The sequence below is a fragment of the Poecile atricapillus genome, chromosome 4 (assembly GCF_030490865.1).
Source record: "Poecile atricapillus isolate bPoeAtr1 chromosome 4, bPoeAtr1.hap1, whole genome shotgun sequence".
Taxonomy (NCBI): domain Eukaryota; kingdom Metazoa; phylum Chordata; class Aves; order Passeriformes; family Paridae; genus Poecile; species Poecile atricapillus.
In genome coordinates, this window is record NC_081252.1 from 11,015,142 (window position 1) to 11,038,446 (window position 23,305).

At 37.1% G+C, this 23,305-nt stretch overlaps 1 protein-coding gene across 2 annotated transcripts in view; it reads right to left on the reverse strand.

The window, feature by feature from the left end:
- Positions 1–884: 884 nt before the first annotated feature.
- SCLT1 (sodium channel and clathrin linker 1) overlaps positions 885–23,305 on the reverse strand; it is a 29,790-nt gene continuing 7,369 nt past the window's right edge. Inside the window, exons 8-21 of one of the 2 annotated variants that reach the window (XM_058838609.1) lie at positions 22,986–23,051; positions 21,134–21,204; positions 18,559–18,649; positions 18,297–18,388; positions 17,516–17,693; positions 16,451–16,549; positions 15,845–15,916; positions 15,090–15,164; positions 14,467–14,612; positions 13,994–14,186; positions 12,426–12,622; positions 4,218–4,296; positions 3,037–3,132; positions 885–1,141 (exon numbers count right to left, since the gene is read on the reverse strand). In XM_058838609.1, coding sequence (XP_058694592.1) covers positions 1,079–1,141; positions 3,037–3,132; positions 4,218–4,296; positions 12,426–12,622; positions 13,994–14,186; positions 14,467–14,612; positions 15,090–15,164; positions 15,845–15,916; positions 16,451–16,549; positions 17,516–17,693; positions 18,297–18,388; positions 18,559–18,649; positions 21,134–21,204; positions 22,986–23,051 — 1,518 coding nt within the window. In that variant the 3' untranslated portion in view covers positions 885–1,078. Of the gene's footprint in view, positions 1,142–3,036; positions 3,133–4,217; positions 4,297–11,147; positions 11,248–12,425; positions 12,623–13,993; positions 14,187–14,466; positions 14,613–15,089; positions 15,165–15,844; positions 15,917–16,450; positions 16,550–17,515; positions 17,694–18,296; positions 18,389–18,558; positions 18,650–21,133; positions 21,205–22,985; positions 23,052–23,305 lie in introns of those variants that run through there. The other variant, XM_058838610.1, reaches the window with a different exon arrangement.

Genomic DNA, 23,305 nt, shown 5'->3' on the forward strand with positions numbered 1-23,305 from the left:
CAAGCATTGGGCAAGCACTACCCAGCAGCTGAATGAGAGGTTAGAAACCAGAATTACACTCTTCACATTTAAGCGGAAGGACAAGCAATTATGTCAGTTAAGGCCAAGATGTGAGCACTTCAGAATCAGTTAAAGACCTATCAAATGCTTGTAATACATGCTAAAAGAAAAAATGGCTTTTGGCTCTAATAGTAGAATGATAGCTATGACATGTCTCAACTATCAAAAAAGCCCCGTGTGTGAGGATTCCCACATGCTGGCAGCTGTAGAATTGAAACCCACTATTTCAGAAGGCATAAGGGGCTGGATGACTTCACATTTGTACAAGCTGAAGTAAGAGAATGAAGTTCCCAGATATGTCCAAACCAAGGGAACAGATCAACAGAACAGCAAGGAAGTATAAAATAATTATAATATTAATAGTATATTAGGAAGAAGAAGCACAACTGCAGGAAGATTACAGAGCTTAGAAATGAGCTGAGTAGCCATAGCAGCATTTCCATTATTACCTGTACCTTAGGGGCATCAAACCAAACTGAACCTAATTCTTTACACTGGAAGGCAACGGAGGCATCATGCAGCTCATACACTGACCATCAAAAGAGCAACTCTTTGACATTCATGATATAATGAGTTTAATTACAATTCATAAAGAATCTTCAAATTGTTCCCAAGTTACCTGCACCATAAAGAAAAATTAAAGATCCTGACTACATGTGAACAAAGCAGAGAGAAATTTCAATTCAAGTGCTACCTACTCCCTTCCCTGTACACAATCTTGTCACAGTTGGAGCTGGTGGATTTTAAACCAAAAAACCCTGAATGTGCCACAGCACTGTGTCAGATTTTTTCATTTGCTACATTAAAGGACTTGAATGACAATATTTTGCAGTCTTCTTCCAATCTTTATTGTGCATACAGAGACAGGATCTTCATCCCCTCCATTTCTTACTGGAATAAACCAGAATTTGTTTTAAGTTTTACAAGCTTTTCTGTGCTTTTGACTGTAGTGCTCCAATACGAAGTTTCTCCAGCAACCCTCCTAACTCCCAACGTGGTGAATGATAAAAACACGTGTTTAAATATTTTCCAGATCCTTCAGGGAAACAGCTTTTTTATTCTGTGTAGATATCAGGCTGAGCTGTAATGAAACACAAACAGATGATAGCTTCTTAATAATTCTTTGTAGGATCAAAGTAACAGTACAACTTTCATACTGAATGTGTCATGGAGGAGAGGGAACAAGCAGAGGCAGTGTGAATTTGGGATGAACAGCAGAATTTACAATGTACTCTGTGGATGACTACTGCTTTTGTCTTATTTCAGATCCCAGAGAATACAAGATGAGAGGTAGCAGGAATACACTTTAAAAGACACCTACAGGATAGATGTTTTAAACTTGTGCAAACATTATCCTGTAGTTTTTAGGTTTCTTACTGAATCACTATTATATCAGAATAAGCTAAGATTTAGTCATTGAAGTGACCGCAACAAAAGTGTAATTTCGAGGCTCCCTACTAGTCCAGCTCTAGTCTATATTTGATAAAATTTTACAGTGAAGGTGGAATATGCAGTGAGAACACACAAGTCAGAAAGCAGCCCTCAGCCTGCAGATTAGGAATAGAGAGAATTGTCACTCTGAATCTGATGGAATTCACACATGAACCTTCTGGGGCCTAGGAGAGAATAAATACCCAGCGTCAGAAGAGGGGACATTCTGGCAGCACTGGAGACCTTTAGCAGGGACACTGCCTGTGTGTGTTTTATTTGGGGTGGAGAGAAAAAGGAAGGGGCTTGGCACAGCACTTCTGAAGTCACTACAGAGCAGCCAGGCCTCTGCAGTAACCTCTGACACGAGGGCAAGGCAGTTCTGAAGACTGGCAACAAGATCTGGGCAGCATTTGGGCTGCACAACATCAACAACATCTCTGTTATCTTTCAGAGAGAGAAAGATGTTCCTGGTGAGAAACAGCCAATTACCAGTGTTTTCAGGAACAGCAAGACCTCTTCCTCTATAGGCACTGAAGCCACGAGTTAATTCCCTTGAAATGTGACATAAGCATGTCTGGGTTTTTATGGGAAGACAGCATCTCAGAAGCATTAAAGCTAAACAGGTCCACATAACAAACAGGAGGTTAAAAAAAATAAATTCCTCTTTCAGAACAAATCTTCAGCAGCTGAATAGACCTTGTCATGACAGAGATCATTTAGAGCCAGGAACCACAGCTTATGTTATGACAGCTTGGCAGCTATGCCCATTTATTCACTGCTGTTGGGAAAAAAATGCCATTTGTCCTGACTGAGCAATTTAGGTCAGCCAAACATTTCCCCTCTGCAGCTCACTGGGGTCACCCACACTTACAAGCTGTAATTTGCAAATGATTTTCCTAAATCACTGTAAAAACAGGAGGCAGAAATACCATCTTTAATTAATAGGAGGTCAACCTGAGTAATGAACTTCTTGGCAAAAAAATGAACTCAGTGTATAAACCCCCATGGGATTTCCTTGAAGTTGTACAGCTTAAACACTATGGAAAAACTGAATACTGAGAGGGATACACTCACTCTCCTTTAGCTGTCCAATGGCCTGGAAGGAAAGAAATAAGCATTTCCTACCCTGTCTGCAGAACTTTTACCATTGCAGGAGCTGCTGCAGCTGTTTCACACAGCCACTGGTAACTGCAGCAAGTGCACTCCAACAGACCTGCTCTGTGCAAACAGGAGCTGCAGTTAAATTTAAGGGTTTTGTTTTTTGTCTTTGCTAACTTATCATTTCTAAAGCTGGAAATGCCTGTACACCTTCATTCACACATTTTGAACCATGCAGGTTTTAATTCATATCAAACTGGTTTCCACAAACCTCAGCTGTCAAATATAAACATCCTGTCGGAAGGTGACGTGTCCAAAATCCAATGTTGTTAAAATTCTGTTGGTAATAATGCTCATAGAATGATCACTTCTGCCTCAGGAATGATGTAAAGTGAGTACTTCTGCATATTCCATGTGCTTGGATAACACTTTTTGTGAGGTGAGTACCTGTTGGGATGCTGTGGCTGCTCTCTGTTCTGCCTGGCTCAGCCGCCTCTGAAGCCTGTCAATGTATTCCCGATATTCCATCATCAGTGTCTCATCCTGTGGAAACAGAATCTCTCATCACAATGCCAAATTCTTTTTTCTGAATCTACTCATTCTGTAGCAAGGAAGAGCTTAACACAAGAGCAACACCAGAAGCGGAACCGTTTTCCCCTTACAATAAAAGCCTGAGGACAAACTGCTGACACCTCAGAGAATTTCCAGCTCAAATGTGACATCATCTGACTTTCCCAATCAATCCACAGGGGAAGTTTTACTCATTTCACCATCTTGAAACAAGATGCATAAAGGCTGACATTTTAATTCAGGTTATTTAGTCCACACAACCTGACAATGTAAATGTTTTAACTATGCTCAGAAGGAAGAGGAATACAGTGGATAATACAAATGGGATGATAAACCTGCCAGAGAGCGCCTCTGTTCCCTTCAAAGGGTCTGTAAAAAGCTTTTCTTAACCAGCCTTTACTCACAGAAATCTGTTACTGCGTCATTTTTCTCCTCTAAATAACACCACAAAAAACACAAGACAGAAGGACTTATCCTGGATAGAACTGGATGTTATCCCAGATTTATAAGGCTGACAGGAAAGCCTTTTCTAAAGTGGCCATTAATTATTGAACAATGCACATTCCAAAACAGTCCTGCCTTTAATCTTCAATGGATAAAGCTTTTAGCCAGATGCATATGTGGATACAGAATGTAAATTCTGCATGCACAAAGCATATGGAGAACTTGGTGTCCCTGTGTATGCCACATTATCCGTAATCCCACTGTGCCTGCTCCTGTTTAGAGGCTTGCAGGGATTCACAGGCAGAAGGAAGTTCAGAAAGATTTCCTGAAATTTGTCCAGAATTGCTAGATTAGTCACTTAGAAAGACAGAAAGATGATTCCTCCTTTCACTTTTGTCATGTGAGAGTAAAGTCCATTTGTCTCATTGCCATTGGAACATGTCAGTCAGAGGGAACAGCGAGGTTTCCCAATTGCTACTGACTATCCCTGTCAAAAATCCTTAATTTTCTATAAACCAGTGACATAACTCACCTAAATAGTTTTCTGCTAAGATCTTAGTGTATGCACATCAGGTTGTAACTGAAAGTAGCTGTCACATCAGTCATTATCTTACCTCAGTTACCTTCTCATTTGCTATTTCCAGCTGGGAAATGAGCTCCTGGCTACGGAGTTTTTGTTGATGCAGCTCACTTCTGGGAATCAGAAGAAAAGATGCTGATTAGCAAACAGTAGTATTTCAGTTATTGGAATGTAATTTCATAGATAGTTCTGTGAATTGTGGAGGCTTATGGTGGGTTTTAATTACAGGGTTACTCTTAAAACACCCATTTCAAAAGCACCACACAGCACTTCTTCATGCTGTGCATTCAAAATTGTGATGGCAGAGGAACAAGATGTATTTGTTGGAATCAGCAAGACTTTGTCAAGAGCACTTGACATTTTACAGGGTTTTTTTTCCTGTTTATTGAATCTTATTTTGAAGGCACGCTATCTAGTATACAACAAATATAAGCTGCATTTTGCACAGTAAGTTCAATATTGAGATTAAAATTCTAATTAGTGTTCTATAACCAGACCTCACTGTAGGCGTTTTTAAAGGTGCTTTGAAGTCCCTAAAAATAAATCATTCTATACTTGTGAGACAGACAACAATGTGACACTTTATAAGGAAAAGGAAAACACCACCTACTTCAAAGCAGTCTTTACTTTAACACTGAATGAGTTTTAGTGATCCTCAATTTACACAGTATTGAAGACAAAAAACATCTGGGTTATGACAGACAATCTCTGAGCTAGTGCCCAAAGGAAACAGTCCTTGCCTCCTGTCACCACAAGAAGAGCGATGACTAAAGACACAACTCCAGTAATTTTGGCCAGAGAAAGGTGCAAACCTAAGTGAGCTGCTCTAACCTCTGATCAGTCTCTACCACCTCACCTTAAATACTCTACCTGTTGCTGAAACTACATGCACTGCAAGGGAAGCTATAAAGCCTTTATTCTTTTAGAGGGAATGGAGATAAGGGAGGAGATTAACCTCAGATCTTAAACTCTGCCATTTTAATGATGACATTTAGTTCTCAACAATAATTCACTGTTGTAAACTCAGTAAATTGCTTTTATAAATTTTTAAACTTAGTACCTCATAGAAGTTTGAAAACTGATCTATGGCACTTGAAATACAAGGTTGCAATGCATCTGTAACATCAGGTCACCACTACCTCTGGCGAGGAGTTTCCACTCACCTGTTCTCAACCCACCTTCTTAACCTCTTTCACCAGTCCCATGCAGATATTATAAAAACAGTTCAACAACTTTGAACTTTCATAGAAATGAAAGTACATAGGCAGATATTTCAATCATGTTAAACAGTTCAAATCATAGATTTTAAATAGATCATACCTGTTATCACATGTGAACACTTTTACATAAAGTAAGAATTAAAGATGGATTAAGATTGCAGGATCAAGACAGTATGTTAGTATCTAACACTGTGTTTGTAATTTATCCTCTGTAATTAGTATTAAGCACCAAATGTGGCATTTTCAATATAGGAGACCAATTTTTAGGTGCCCTAAAAATCCTCAGTTGCTGAAAGAAGCCTGTCTGCTGTGCTTGTGCTGAGGTGTGGAATTAGCATGCTTTGCAGCACAGACCATAAACAGAGTTTACGGGCTCATACACAGCTGTGATCAAGAAGTTATTTTTATAATGAGATCACACTGAACACATATTTAAAAGGAAACAGTTTAACCTTGTAAGCATAAGGAAATGTGATGGCTATTGAGCTAGACAGTTGATTCATTCTGAGTGTTAACCCTCCCCCAAACACAACTTATGAGATCTCAGTATTAGAACTGAGCAATAACCCCAAACTGCTGGACAATTAAATCAGCCCCCACTGCACATTGTCTTTGCTAAGTGAGTAGGAAACAAAAGGTGAGCTCCTAGCATTTCAGCAGACGGGTGATAAATCCACCAGCTGCAGCAAGTACTTTCTGCAAAGCTCTCATGACAAATATAGCATGTGCCAGCTGTTTTTTTGGTTGAATTATACTATAATATGCTTCAGTTACTCTTAGTAATTATGAATTTTGTATACTGCCAGTACCTGCAGCTGTCTCTCATCCTGTTAATTTTTTTTTTTTTTTAATGAACATCTTAAAATAAGCAGCTTTGGCTGCCAAACATTACACAAGTGCAGCCAAGAATAATGTTTCAGAAAAAGAGGCAACTTCTTAATCTCAAGATGCCACACAATTCACTGCATGTACTGTACAGGATGTAGGGAAAAGGAGAAAGCATTCATGGCCAACACTTCATATATATTGCTGCCAGAAAAGGCCATTCCTCAGAGGCAGACTCTTTCCAACCACAGGAAAGATAAAAACTGAGAACTCCAAACCCCACACATGCCTACTGATGAGTCAGGGACTCTAACTATGACAAAGAAGTGTGTCAGAGGGAAAAACTGGAACAAAGACACCCAAAATAGCTGCAGATGGCTTAAGCTAAGCAAAGTCTTTAAATATAAAAACAATATATCAAGGATTCCCTTTTGTTAAGTACTGACAATTATAATGCAAATGACTATTAAGGAAATGAAGCCATTCTGTATAGTTACTCAAATAAATGGGTTTATGCTACAAGTGTTTTTTATTCCCCCCAAAAGTTTTATCTTGCTACTAGACAATGACAGATGAATAGGATTATTAATTTATTAGTTTGTTCATATTGTGTATCATTACTGCGCTTTATTACTTCAGTAATTAAAGAGTTCAGATTTTAAAGCTCCTCAAATGCAATGTTTCATGGAAGCAAACTTACCCTCCTTTATCATTTAAGCTGATGTTTACAAATTGTTTCATGCTTTCATTGTTTAGCAGAAGAACAAGCCTGTGTATACCTATTTCTACCCCTATTCAAGCTAAACTGTACCTAAACTGAGCAATCATCCACGTGTCTGACAGGCCAAAGCAATATCCATGGCAAAGCTGAGCGAACCGTCCATTTCCTGTCAGGCTTTCAAGTCAGAGGATCAACCTTTTTCCCTGTCTGCAGTTCTCCAGATCTACTCCACTGAAGGGCATTCAGTCATTTGATTCAACATAAAACTTGGATTATCCGTTTCAATCTTACTCTGTTCTCTGCTCCATTTATTTATTTTATCACTCCCTGATAAATGAATTGTGTTCAACAAAAAATAAGCTCTTGGTGTTGGCCACTGGTGCAGAGTCTGGCAAGGGTTCATCTGCTTACCTGCAAAATTCTCTGTTTACCCCAACTCTTCATTTCAGGATAAGGACATAAAAATCTACAGAAAATACTGATATGCTAATGAGATGGGAGTAACCATCTTTTGTGCTCGTGCATTCATCTACAGACCTGTAAAGGTCAGCTTTACAGAACAAATGAATCATCTGCCCTTATTTTTAAAACCTGCATACAGTCTGTCACTTCCATTTTATCTGAGCAGATGCTGGCAGATTGAGTTACCCTGGTTTTGCCTGGATTCTGCTGTCAGAACTGTCTCTCTCAACCCTTCCTATTCTACCCTCTGTTCTGTTTTTACTGAAGTTTGTTTCCTTCCAATTTACAAATTTCCTAAACATTCCTTTGGTATTGCTGATTCCACTTTCTATGAGCTGTCATTTATTCTTCTCAGCTGAAGTCTGAAGAACTACAGAGCTTTACACTGATGCTGTAAGGTAGCAACAGCAGTCTCAGCCAGTCTCTTCCCCCAGATGTGGCCAGAGGAACCATTCTTCTGGATTACAGCGCTTCAGTGAAAGCAAGAGCCTTTACAAACTTGTCCATTCTTTCCTCACTTCTTTCAAAAGTAAATTCCTTCAAATGAAGACAAGAAAAGTAAAAAGCTGGAAGCCCTTGATATTGATTTTTCTTACCACAGCTGTCAAAGACAGCTTAAAATTGAATGTCCCTTAAGTTTTTGGGACATTCACACTGAGAGCCAAAAGCTTTACAACTGCAAGTTCTACGCCCCGTAGGTCAGCAACAACAGCAACATGGATTGCTTCTAGTTCTTACCAACTTCTACACCCATTTGTGGAGAAGTGACACGGAAGATTAAAACAGCTTTTTCAACATTAAGTCTTGATTTGGTTATTTGTTATTGGACAACACTCCCCATATACAGGAAAAGGGGGAAAAATCAATTAGTAACTCAGTGTCAGTTAAACTAATGAACATAAAATACTTAAATTATTCACCAAGACTTAAAAGCTCTTTTCATATCATGGAAGGTTACATTTTGAAATAAGTTTGACAGTTTTATAAAATTTCTACACTTCTGTGTTCCAATTAAACCCCGTAAAGAATGTGAAAGATGATTTTTTTTTTTTTACAACTTTTTATAGTGATCACTCACTTTATGCCATTTCACTACTATTTTATAATTGTAAACATTTGCTGTTTAAGTTCACTTCAGTACTTATCATTAGAATTCAAAGTTCTTTAAACTTAAAATGGATTCAATCAGGGCTCAGAGCGGTTTGGTTTCTGACTCTGCCAGAGTAGAAACTGTGGGAATAAAGGGAATAAACTTGGCAGTGAGTTGTTAGCCACGCTGCCAAGGGCAAGGTTTGTGTTTGGTACGATGACCTGTGTCACAAGGAGCACTGACCTCCTCAGTTACCTTCAGGGTTGACTGGCACAAGGACAGTGAAGCGAAACTGGCTCCTTGCCCTTCTGCAAGGCAAAGATGAGGTCTGTTACCAGTAAATTCTCCTTAGGATGCATGCAGCATCTTAAGATGCTCAGAGGGAGGAAAGCTTTTCTCATAAATGAAGACTGTAATAGATTTTTATGAAGAAAATGGTGTAATTTAGTCTACAAGTAGGCACTACTTCTGAATTCCAAGTTCAGTTTTATCAGCAACAGTAACAGGTTTAACTTGAATACGATCCAAAGGTCCTGAAAAGCACAGAACAATTTTCAATGAAGCCTGGAAGTATCAATTTAGTTATCAACACTTCTATCTACACGGATCTACTAGACTCTTATGTTATTTCCATTACATGCTTTACCATTACAGGTTGCAAAATTTACTTCTTCATTTTTTTCAGATCAAAAATCCCCTGACATTCACTGTTGTTCCTTCATTCCTCAGGATTATTTAATGCTTCCTTCATGCATATGGATGGATATCACCTCACCAACAAAACACTGACTTAAAAAAAGACTTAGAACATGACAAATGAGCAGCACAGAATGTGGAAAAGTTAGCAGCTGCTGCTGGTAAGTTTAACAAAGAAGCCAAAATGTTTTAGGCACCTTCACATGGAAAATGAAAGCAATGAGGACAGAACTTAAAAACCATCATGACTTTCAGACAAAGGAATGGGAAACACCTACACTAACAAATGGGACACTGAGTCAGTGTTTACAGGGGCTGCACTAACAGCAACCTCCTGGTGAAATGCAATCTGAAACCCTTCCCCCGTACACATGGATAGGACTTGGTCAGGAAGTTTGTAACTTCCTAAAAAAACACTCAGCTATAAAACACATTAGCATGCTGCAAGAGTAAGGATTCTTGTTACAAACTGTATTTTTGTTAAAAATTAAATTCTGCTAATTGTCACCAACACATACTACGCATTTGCTGACGTATTTACATGGATCCTCCTTTCTCTTGGACCCTACCAGAAGGCTTGGTGAGACTATTTCCTGCATTAGCCTCAAGAGACCTTCCAGACAGAGCTTTTAATTAACAATAGATTAATTAATCTGATACCAGTATCAGTCTGTTATTTTGTGTTCTTACTGAGTTTTCCCTGATAAATGCATTTGCTGCAAAATTTTTCTGCTTTTTCAATAATCAGCAACTTGATTTTAGTTCCCAACACAGTAAGAAGCTATTTGCTGCTCTGTACTTGCACTCAAAATGTTATTGTGAGAGATGAAAAGAAATATGATAATTATTCATTTATAGTATAAGCAAGGACTTTTGTGCTGAATAACTACTATTACAATGTAAATTCTGGAGCTAATTTTCATACCAACTGCATTCTGCACTACATTACTGAGTGGCAATGCATATAAGGTGAAAAATAAGCTGGCTTTAAAATTTCCAGATAATACTGATAAGGATCAGTTAGAATACCTGTCACCATGATATCAGAGCATCACTGCACAGATTTAATAACAAATTCCTGATGTCAGTCTAAATGACAGCCTTCCTGTTTCTATTGCCAGCTTCCTTGCCAGGTAGAGCAAATGCCTTGTAAAGACTTCTATTTCTAGCTTATACAGTATGAAAAAGCATAAATACACACAAAACCATACCATAAAGTAGCTGACTTAGCTTTTAGACTTGCACCAAAATATCTACTGAAGTCACATAAATAGGGACATTTTCAAAATTTACTACCCATTTTTCATCCAGGTTCACAAAGCAGATTTCCTTCTATTTTCTGTCAGCATTTTGCTGCGGATAAATAAGGTCCAAATCTTTTGGTCTTCTGTAACAACATTTTAACACTGAACAGTAAAGGTTTTAGAGGGAAAACAGCTGTTTCACAGACAGCTTTAATTATTTTGGAAGTCTGCAATTTTCCCCTTTTAATTGGAACTTGCTGAACCACATCCAGGATCTAGCGATGAACCTAGATGCTCAGCTGTGAGGTTTTGCATTTTGATTTACATAAAACAAACTACGAGTTTTAGAGCTAGAATTTACCTTAGCATGAAAGATTGCAAAATAATTTTCTTCTCCAGTTACAGCATTTACAGAAGAAGCTAAAAAATTATCAGTAAGAGCCAGCTAATTACACAGAGTGAAGCTGCATCGCTGAAACTGTCTGTAAATCAGCACAGCTTCCAGTGTCTCACAAAGATCCTCAGTATTGATGTTTTCTGAAAGAGACTTTTCCCTTATTATAAATAACTGTTTAATAATAATCTTTGCAAAATGCAGTATGTTTTAAGGGAGAATAGAGCCAGCCTGTATCTGAAGAGATAAGGTAAAAAAACCAAAAAACTGTAACTGTTTACTTAGGGAAGGTAAAGATGAGCACATAGTTCACTGCAAAGATGGACATCCAGGTTAAGAGTAGTGGCACGGTAGACTTTCCTGCCTTCTCTTTAGAGAGCTGGCTTCTAACTCCATTCACACCACTGGAATTCTGACAGCCAAGAAATGCCAAGTTATGCTTCAGAAACTGGAACTACAGAAATTGCATGGGATACTGGAAATATGATTGAAGCTGAGAATATGTAAAGCATAACATTAATAATAAAACATGAAAAAACCCCAAGACTACCCCAAAGGAAATGAAAGGTAGGATTCACTGGTTCCCAGTTTTAAGAGGGAAAAGCTTTGCTTCCATGTTAACATGATAGTAAAACAACTTATAAAATCAGCCTGAGCAAAGAGCCACTTGACTGCATCACTTTAGGTGATTAAAGGTTGCTTCAAATTTATCGAGTTAACAGCGCTGTATAACCTGAATTTTTGTTCTCAAACCCACTGAAAGACAATGCAGTGTTACATTCCTTTCTAACTACTTTAATTTTAAATAAATCAGACTTATGAAATCAGGCTTCCTGTTTTAGCAGTTATTGTTGACCAGTGTGTCAATCTCCTCCAATTTTCACCCAGTTTTGAAGAGGAGATCTTGAGGACAAACTTCTCTGCAGTTCTATAAAATACCAGGCTAATTTAATCTCAAATTAATAGTATACTTGAGATAACTGACAGTGTTTCCTGAGCCTAGAAATGAAATAAAGCATAGGGGAAGCTTGCAAAACTGAAAATATTCTTCTATTCTGCACTGCAAAATACAAGTATCAGCCTAGAGATGAATTAATGTTATTTTTTCTTAGGAGCACCACACAACCCATTTTTACCTTCATTTATAATAGCAGCTGCTCAGAAAAACATTAGATGTACATTCCAAGAGGTTTTAGTCCAGTTTATATTAGACATTTGGAGACTCACTCCACAACTGATGTTATGGCTTTTCTGAAGAGTACAGAAGTTCTTATAATCCAAAGTTAAAACTGTCTAAATTGAGTGTGCTGTATCTTGAAAGAGAAAATCCAAAGTAATATATTCCACTTACTTTCTGTCATTACAAAACCTCATACATTATCAACAAGGTAATGAAACAGTGAAAGCTTTAATTCAGTGCTAACTTCATAGAGAACATCACAGGTTCTTTTTAGATGATTCTTTGTTTTGTTGCAAGCACATCTTTGAGTCTGGATGGTTTGCTCTTTATGGTTTTTCACCACATCTACTGTGATACACCAAACAGTACCTGAACCACACTTTGCAGAAGGGGAACAAAACTGCACTTACTTCAGCTTGCTGATCCTGGCTTCTGCAGTTTCAGTGAGGTTCTTTGTTTCTTCTTTCCACCGGTTTGTTGCTCTTTGCTGAGCTACTAAGAGACGTCTGAGCTCAGCAGTGGACTTGTGACTGGTGTCCTCCATCTCCTTGAGTCGAGCTTCATAGCCATGCTCTTTCACTGCATGCTCATGCTCCATTGTACTTATCTAAAAAAAAAAAAACCAAATCCGGTACAATCAAATCTCTCACGCTTTACCTTTTTTTTAAAATTTGTTTTACAATGCCTGAGTTAAATTTATAAACATTTGTTGAAAGTGTGTAACATACAATAATTAAACCTCTAATTATATACTCAGAGATACGTGTTCCCAAAGCCAATTTAAGCAAATAGGACAACTGACAATAAGGGATAATGAGCTGTGTATGCTTATTTTTGCAAGTAATCTTTATTCTTCTCCCTTGTGTTTCCTCCACAGAAACAAGTTTGTTCTTTTTCATCTAGCTAAATGTGTTAGGAGTTTCTTAACTGCATCTGCAATCCTTTGTACATCAGAGGGAAATGAAATCAAGCAGTGAATCTTATCTGTGACTATAATGGAAGCCTGTCTGATTAAAAATGAGACAGGCAAAGATTTAGTAAATGCTTTCTATGCTTCATATCCACTACCTCTCTGTTACAAGATTCTGATCCTTTGTTTTAGCAAAAGGTTCTGGACTTGGACGAGTCCCTGTTCAATTTGACAGCTTTCTTTATCTTGCAGTGCAAAGTGGAAGCCAGATTTGAGCTGGTCCTCATTCACACCGTGTAAAACTGCTTACTGAGGTTGTCCTCATTGCTCCAGATCCTTAGATACCCTTTCTTCGGTACCTTCACATTGCAGAGGGCAAAGCACCAACTTTCTACGTTCAGAAACCACATCAAGGATGAAAGCTGTTCCTCCCTCCAGAAGTCAGTGGTACCATGAATTTGCTGAGGTTACTACTGGTTCCTTATCCGACCTGAAGTCTGCTCAGAGGCATTTAATGGAACGTGTTCAAAAAGAACAAACCAGCTTTCAGTTAATAATCTTGTTTGCAGCTAAGCTTAGAGAAGGATTTCCTCTGTCCAGAAAATAAGAGCCAATGCTTGACAGCCACACTATTAAATTATTTATTAGTTATACACTGCCCTGACAACATGGTGGACACACAAGTAGAAGAACACTCTGGGCAGAAAGTCAGACAGACAAAGATTTCTGACACATCAGAGACAATAAATAAATGAAGATTGGGAACTGCAATATTATTTAATCTATTCATCTTATTTAATGCAAAGAACATTTGGGGTCTTCTTCTCTTAATTTCTCTTATCAAGGAGAATTTAATGCACATTAAAATACAATTTAATTAGCAGAGATTGAGTTACTGCACGGATTCTGAGGACACACAACGCGACAATAAAATTACTTTTCATCAGCAACCAGGAAGCATCACTGAAACTCAATCTTAGTTTAAACATTTAATGCTTTTTTTCATAGAATTGCTGCCTTACTAAGCAAATATTAGTCTTACATTACAAAAAGTAAACCAAAACATACCCTTATTTTAGCTTTTTGTTGAGCCTCTACTGCCAGTTTTCTCAAACCGTCCATTTCATTTTGCAATTGTTCATTCTCTTGCTGAAGTTTTAGTCTTTGTTCACTGACAAAGGCACTCTTTTCTCTTTCTGAATCCAGAGTACTTTGCAATTTACAGATAACTTCCTGGTAACGAGATTTCTCTTCCTCAGAGCTAAAAGAGAAGGAAAGTCTGGCTTCAGCTGAAGAACTGAACAACTCCTGAACCAGAGAACAAAAGATATAGACTGGGAGCTATGCACAAATCGGCAAAGACCTTTGTCATGATGATGGAGTTGATAAAATCAACCTCACTTTCACAATTATGGTACCTTGATGTCTGCTACTGAATAAAAAGGTTTGACAAAGCCCTAATACACACTGAACAGTTTAAATAGTCTGAAGTAATTTCCACTGCTTTCTCTTCTTCCGTAAACAGCTGTAACATCACTTACTTCATTTCCAGTTGTTTCAGTTTATTCTGTGTCATCTGTAGACTCCGCTGAAGGTCATCTTTGGCAGCTTCTGCAAGTAAATACTTCTGATGCAGTTGCTCAAGCTTTCTACTGTCAGATTCATGCTCTCTTTGTTCCCTGTAAATCTGAAGAGTAAATTTACATGTGAGTTTACTCTTTATTGCATCCTATTTTCCCATGACTTAAAACAAAATTGAATTTCTAATGTTGTTGCTGCCACTTGAAAAAGAGAAAAGTTTCCAAAGATATGATCAGACATTTATTTTGTTTTCTGTCTATTCATCTTAACTGGAATATGTGCCAGCATTCTTTTGGATTATGTTAAACGTCTCTCTTTTACTTTTTACATGTTTTAAAGAACTTTCTTTTTCAGTTTGGTGCTGCTGCTTTAAAAGACCTTCTGGTCTTTTAAAATAGATTAAATAAACAATAAATTAAAAATAGAATGTAAACAACCTTAAAGTAAAGATATGAAAATTACAATCAAGAAAATCTACTCAAAAAATAAAATAAGCAATTAAGGGAGAAATACATGAAAAATTTATTTTTCCTTCTGTAAAGAGATCTTAAATATGATGTAAAAATACATACAATTGCCTTACCTTTTCAAGTTCTTCTTCCACTGCTCTCTTTTCTCTAATGGCTCGTTCAATTTGACTCTGTTTTTCTCCACATTCCTTTTTATAAAAAAATATTTTTAAAATAAGATTTAATAGAACAAAATAAAAATTCAAGAAGTGCTGAAGCCAAACCCTGCCCAGAGTAAATGTAGTTCTTGCTGCTGCCATGGGTGCATTTGAATGCATTTACCTGCTCATTATTTTCCCTATCGGATCATTCAATATACAGATCAAGACATGTAAAATGAAACTTTTTAAAAAAATTAATGCATAAAAAGGTGCATAAGCACCAAATTCTTTTGGTCACCTGCATCATTTATTGCAAGTTCCTGGTTCATTCAGAAATATGATGTCTATGATTCACAAACTTTCTCTTGGGATACTTCATCAGCTTTCATATCAGCTTTCTTTTCTACACACACAACTCCAGATAAGCATGGAAGGCTGAGTTTCAGAATGCATCTCTGAAATAAACAGGGGTAATTAAGAAGTGCCATCACATGGGAAATATTTTCTAGAGCACAGATCTCACTGTCGAAATGCCTGTGAACTCATCTCTGGAGACATGCAGGATGTAATGTGCTATACAGTAATAGAGGACTGTCCTACACAATTACTCATTATTCACGTGTTGATTGACCTAAAATACTAAATTCTAGTGGAAGTAGTTGATCAGCAAAGCCTAGAAGTCTTGAATGTTCTGTTACTGAGAAAATTTTTATCAATCAACTCCGTACCATCTGAAGAGCTGAAACTTCCTCTGTTAGCCGAGAAACCTGCATGTTACATTGTTTCTTTGCAGTTTCTACCTGTGACCAAAACAAAACTACAAAATTAGTTCCACAAACTATTTTTCCACCTTGCTTTTATATATATATATATTTTTTTTTTCCCCCTTTTTTCTTATACATCTATTTATGTATGCAGTGTATAGGTGGTGAACGTATATAAAGCATGAAAATACCCGGGACCACAATAACTGACAACTCTTATGGACATAAATGTTAGAAGAATTATTATTATCAATCCATACTGCTTTAACTGAGGGGGTTTAGGAGAAAAAAAGCACAAATGAAGACACCATGAGTGTCATTCACATCTTCACAGTGCAGCCTTCCCCATGCCAGTACCTGCAGAGACACCAGCAGTTGGGGTTCTTGTTTAGAATACATATCTAGACTATAAATGCTGAAGAGGATGGTGCTATCAGCCTGCTGTCTTGCCACTTATATTATCCAAACTCTTGTGAGAAAACTGCTCGTGATGACCATGCACCAGCAGTACCTTTTCACTCTGAGGAAAACCAAACAATCTTCCCATTCCTTATAAACATCACAACTTACTTCCTTTCTAATTCTTGCAGCAGTATTTTCTGCAAGTTGAGACATTTCATCCTGCAGTTTTTTGATCTCTTCTTCCTTTTGCTTCTCCCCAAAGAGAGCCTAGAAGAACAAAAGAAATATGACTGATATTTCAGTGTGATACTAAGAGCACCAAGAGAAAAACCCACACTGCTCAAAAGACACCTTCTTTTCCATTTCACTCTGGAGTAGCTGACACCAAGACTCGGTAACACTGACACTGAAAACTTGTTGCACTAAATGCACATTCTCATAAATCAGAACCACACAAAGAATTAGTGCCAGTAGATGCCTTTTTCTATTGGGACTTGGAGATTTTGGCTGAGCATGGAATTTTACAGAAGAAAGCACAGGAATCCAGAGGAAGATTTCTACCTCAATCTCCTACAGGGAGAAAACAATTTAAAACAAAGCGTTAACAGATATGTATAGTAACATGCATTTTTTTATTCTGTTCATTAATGGAACACTTTTTATTTTTTTCTTCTGTTCATTACATTTTCTTCCCAGTTCTAAAAATTCAGGATGTTTAAGCCAGAGCAGTAAATTAAGAATTGTCTGCTTTGTTTTGGCTCCTTGAGACATATTTTTATATCAATATTTTTGGCATAAATGTTATTCTATGATAGTTTAATACCACATTGTATGTAAAAAGTTTCTTCTAAGGCCTCTTCACTTGTCTAGATTTCTTTCTTGATGACTCTCTATTTTCTCTGTCTCCTATGTCTTGCCTTTAACAGTTACAAATTCATAATAGAACCTTCCTTTTTTTTTCTGACATTAGTATTTGGTAAGAAACTCTGAACTCTTGTCAAAAACTTTGGAAGATTTATTTTTAGGTACAGTGTAATCATTTAGATGACCTTCATCCAGGCATTCAATATATGCTTTGAAGTTTATACTGTAGGACAAGTCTGAGTGATGTGTGGTCACATCCCAGTTTGCTCTCTATGCATGACCAGTTTTAGCACAACAGACACGAAAGAAGCTACCTTGTGTATCCTAAATATCCTGATTTCTAGGAAATACCTTCATCCAACGACTTACCTGACTTTTTTCTAGGTTAGCTTCTTCCAAGAGCTGTATGCAATCTTGGACTTTTGCAACAGCATCGTATGTCTCACTTTCTAGACTGGCAGACTTGGCCTGAAGCTCTCTAATCTGTTCCTCCAGGGCTACTTTTTCTGTTCTCAGTTGTTCAGCATCTTTAACAGTCACACACAATCTACAAGACAGCAGAAATTTAACAATGTGATGGTTAATTAGGACACTAATCCATTCAAACTGAGCTATTAGTAAGTATCTATTCCTAAATTGCTCAAAATTGCATTGTTTTCTGCTTGTTTTTGGACAGAGTATTTTGAGTTTAATGATAAATCAAGTCCTGGAAAGAAAAAGAATTATAGGAGTTAACTCAAATCTCTAATCTCAGAAGATCCTTGGAAGAATCCCAGAGATATCGTGGGATACATCTCTGAAAATGTTCTCTATTAAACCAGAACAGAACAGCCCCAGAAGAAATAAATTTTTCCTCTGTGGAGGAAACAGAGTAATTGGACGGGGGCAAGGAAGTAAGGAAGTTGCAGTCACAGTTTTAGAGAAAGAAAAGCAGTGGTAATTTCACAACACCTCAGGAATTCTTATTCTTATACGATTGTCAGTACTGGCAGGCATGAGAAAGGACAAGAGAGCCTCAGAGGGATCATCAAAAACATCCCTTTGTTATTTCCTAACATGTTTGCCATAAAACATACAAATGACAGACTATTTTTGTAGAGTATAATTTTTGCATGTGTCCTGTTAGTAACACACAGTGAGCTCTCTTTACCTTATTTCCAACTGTTTTATACTAGACTGCATTTGCTGCAAGCGTTTGTCAGATGCTGTTTCTCTCTCCTGGGCAGATATCCTGTCTTCTTCCTGAAAAAAATGAAAGTATTATCCAGACCTGATCTGAGCTTCCCTGAACAAAATAAAGATATACTCACATAGAACAAGCTAGGTAACAGCTTGCAGTTAATTTAATGTCAGTATTCAGAAAATGACTGTCCATTGAGTTGCAACAGAAATGATTCCTTTCTCCAGAATACCTTTCTCTCCAATTGGCTGTGAAGCTTCTCTTTCAATGCCATTATTTCTTCAAGCTTAGCATTTGCTACCTGCGCATCTCTTTTGGCTTGCCTGTATATAAAAAAAACAGTTATTATAGAGGGGAAAATAATGGCTCCATCAAAACTTTGTCACAATAGCTGCGAAGAGCAGAAAAATTCCACAATACTGTTCTTACAGGTCAGCAGATGTTTCCCCCTTCTCCTTCTCACTATGTGGCACAGAGAGAGGAATACCAAATTCTGAAAGTCCTGTGGAAATTACTTCACACATTATGAGGAAGGTGCATGCATTGGTTAAAGGAGGAGGACTAGGCGATCAAAAACTTCAAGTGATTCAATAATTTAGGTATAATTCTTAGGTATAATTAGTCATAGATACAAAATAGAGAAGTCTTCTGCAGAATTAAATTTCACTTTTTAAAGCAACAGGACTAGGAATTTAAACAATCACTATACACTTCTGATGTGCTTTGTACTCTGAACAGTTTTTGTGGGCTGAAGGAGAAGAGGGAAAAGAAAGGAATAGTTAGTGAATCATGTTAATGACTAGTGGCTCTTCATCCTCAGTAGAAAAGTCTGTTGAAAAAAGCAACCCTCCCACTCTTCTGACTTGGGAACAGAAAGACACAGAGAACCTTCACCTGGGGTGTAACCCAATTATTCAGGCTGCATGAGGCTAAATTTAAAAACCAGTGACTGACTATTCACACAGTTAAAAGACAGCAAACACGTATTAGATTAGCTCATGCAAACTGCAGCACACATAGTCATGAAAGAACCTGGAAAATATTTCATATTTCTAACAATCAACTTCAAGAAAATATTTCTTCTAGAAATATTGATTTTGAATTAAGGGCATAAAAGTCAAGCATACCGTACCTACATAAAAATCTTAAGTAAAATATACATAATCCAAGCGATTTTAAGGAAATACTTTATTTCAGCCCAATTAACTGGATAAGTTAATTTGGATACAACTTCTTTAAGAAGCAAAAACTACAATAAAAACATTATTCCTAAACACATGTTCTTCAGTGTGGGTCCAAAACTTTGACTTTAGTCAATCTGAAACGTTTCGTCTTTCTCCTACAATAAGTAAATTCAGGGGGACATAAAATTGCCTCCTGAAAAATATTTTAGAAGTGTTGTAGAACAAAATAAAAACTCAAAAGGCAGCATAAGAAGGGAAAAATAAGAAAAAACACAAAAAGGTCATAAAAATCAGAACACCTTAAGTATTAAAAATGCATTTTAACAACCAAGTTGAGATTCAGATCAAATTCAGAGGTCTGCATTTTACAGGCAGCAAATTGATTCTAAAGATGCAGCTTTTATTCTTTACTGTACAATATATCTTTAAACTAATCTTGGCAAGTTATCTCTGTTTAAGAGCTTCAAGATTCTGAAATGCAGATCCATGCCCTAGCTATGCCAAGTTTCTTAATTTGTGTGTTGTATCCAGGCCATACAAACCTAATTTAAACCTCAATTCTCTAACACACAAGTTGGTTCTTTTAAAAAATCTGCTTTTGCATTCCTGACTTAGTACTCTATTACCATAAATCATACAGAACTATTAAAAACATCCCAAAGGATTAGAAGTGTCTGCACCATATGCTGTATAATCCATGCAGACTACATCTTCATGTTATTGAAGCAACTAGTGAAAATATTCCAGACTTCTTGGAGAAACACTGCAGCACTTTTTAGGGCTAGATAGAGCTGCTGCCATTAACTTTGGGAGTAAACCACTGTTTTCAGGGGTGCAAGGACTTTAGGCTGATCTGAGGGGAAGGTGAGCATAATCAGTGTCTGTAATTAGAGATGGATAATGACTGAATTTCTTATTTTACTTTCAGTTCATAAACCCACTGTTGAATGAAATAGAATTTTAATTTGACATCAACCATCACTAGTTAAGAGTAAACAGACACAGTAAACTGGCATTGAATAGACTTCAGCTGTAAACACAAATAATCATGAAATAACTTTCATTATTTCATATAATTATTTCATATATTATTTCATATAACTATTTCATATATTATTTCTCCTTTTCCTTGATATACTTTAGGAATGCAATTGACACTTCTTTTACCTTTAAGTTCCAGAGAGCCTATGGTTTAGAGCTCTTGATTGATATGGGGTGAAAAAAAATTTTGTTAAAAAAATTAAAACTTGGAAGCTTATTTGAACATTTGAATTTCAGAACTGTAATGAGTAACCATGTAACTAATTGGGTTTTGAGGACACTGTATTCTAAGCCTATCTTCAGAATCAATTGTGATGTGATACTGACATTTTTTTCTTCTTCTAAATCAAAGGTCAAATGTTGACTGTTTCAGGGAAAAGCTGAATAAAACAAAACTAACTGGAAATAGGTTAGTGTCTATTTGTTAGACACTAATAATATCTAACAAACTTCAGAGATAGTCACTGAAACCATTGTAACTATTACAAATTAGCTTGTAGTACAACAAGGCACACACAGCAGCAGATTAGGAAAAGCTATAGAAAAGATATTAATTATTTTTTTAATCTGCCTGGTTTATACCTCAGTTGCTTTCGTAGCTTTTCTAGATCCACATCTTGTTCTGTCACAGTCTTCAGAAACTGCTGATTGGTCTGTGAAATAAAAAGATATTTGTAACATGTTTGTTACAGTATTGAAAATGTTGTACATTTTACATGTGCCTTACACTGAGATAATAAAGATGACCACAATGGCAGCCAGCACTCAAAATGCACAATATTCTCCTTTGCTCTCCCTCTCCTATTAATTGCTAATGCTCTTCTTGCTTTTTTTGACTGTTGCTAAGAATTGTTTTCAGACACTTCCTGTTGCTGGTGGACACGAGTATGAAGCGAGGGTTCTTTATCTCGAGCAGCCGAGGTTTTTTTTCAGGAGGCAAAAAAACCTTTATTTTGGGGTTTTCAACCATTTTTATGAGGTGTTCTGATACAGGTGAACCTGATTGGTACAAGGAACTACACCTCTCTCATCCCATTCGTGGGACAAGAGAAAAACACTCTCAGAACATCAGTGTCATTGTTTTGAGAACCAAAACCTTATTTACACAACCGTCCTTGGGAGAGAAAAGTTTCCCAAAAGACTTTGCCTTGGGAAACAGATCAGCCACTGAGAGCCTGAAACTCTCTCAGGTTCAGAAAATCATGTCCACAACTTCCTGCTTCTAAAATATCTATTCTGAGTGCTAACAGCTCATTTCAGGACCCTCACGGAGTACCCAAAGTAAAAACCCCATCTTGCCCATATTTATTATTTTGGTTTCACTAATATCAATAAAATGTCAGATGAAATAAACTCAGATAATGAAAGAGATCTTTCTGCAAATTCCTGCAGTTTACTTCAGTTTTTACTACCCTAAATATTTTAACATCAGCAGTGAACACTCTTGCCTCAATACTGAATCTCATTTCCAGAGCATGCATAAACATGCTGAACAATTCCAACCTGAGCACATCTAGGAAACACAGCTGTTCTATCACAATAAAAAACGTGACTAATTAATGTGCCTCCTCCCTTCCTATTTTTCAGTTTGTTAGTTCAAAAAAGGGCTTGCTGCTTTATCCTATGACATCTTCATCCTTTCGGTAACAGATGGTGCCAAATGTTTTTTGGATAATGCAAACAAATGGATTATCTTAAATATTGTCTTAGTTCTTTTCTCTGATGTGAGGAAAAGAGACTTCGGTGATAAAAAAAACAAGAGTGGACTGTTAGAGCAGGTTAGGAGTGTTTTTGCACTCCAGTATTCAAAACAAACACTCACAAAAAAAATAATCATACAGGAATCAAAACCAAAGCTGCTCAGTCAAGAATTTCACCCCCTCTTTCACCTCAATTTTTCAGCAAAAAGCTACTTGACAGTTTCTACTAAAACTGCCTGTCAAGTTTGGAAGGCCTAGGCTAAAGCTTATTAACTAAAAAGTCTCACAGTGATGTGGATAAAGCTCTCAAAGGTTATTAGAGCTCAGAAAAATGTGCATAAAGGTGACAAAGACACTCAAGACAGCAGTACCAAAACAGGAATGGATAAAAATGTGCCAGAGCTATCACATGCAAGAGGGCATAATTTCAAAAAATGTTTCCTTTGTGAAAGAAGTTTTTGAATGTGTGAAGTACACTAGCCACACACTGTAATTCAGCTGAAACTGTAAAAGAAAGAGCTCACAGAAAACTAAAAGCAGCCCTCTCAACCACCTTGACTTGGTGTTTGGAGTTCAGGAATAAAGCCATCACTGCTCCCTGGTTGCTGGAGAATTTTGCAAATTTGAGTGACACCAGGTATGTGTGAAGGCCTTTTTGCTTTGGTTTTGTAGTTTGAGGGTCTAGTAGGAAAATAAATAAATTATTGGTTCACTGTTCAGAAGGTTTTACTCACCAATTCTATTTTCTCCTTGGCCATGTGCAGCTGGTGAGTCAGCTGCTGAAAGCTAGTCAGTTGATCCTAAAAAGAGAATTCAGTTTCTTATAATCATTATAGTCAGAAAGAGTGAATAATTAGAAAGCTTCATAGTCAACTGAAAACATTAAAAAAACCACCAACTATACATGTAGCAGGAAATTCAGTGTGTCTTCATAGATTTCAGCTAGGTTGTTTTTGGCTGTTGACCTCATACCCCATAAAATTAGATTAACTATTGACCTATCTAATTTTCACTGGGTCACAAACTGCCTCCTTCCAAAACTCACATGCGCTTG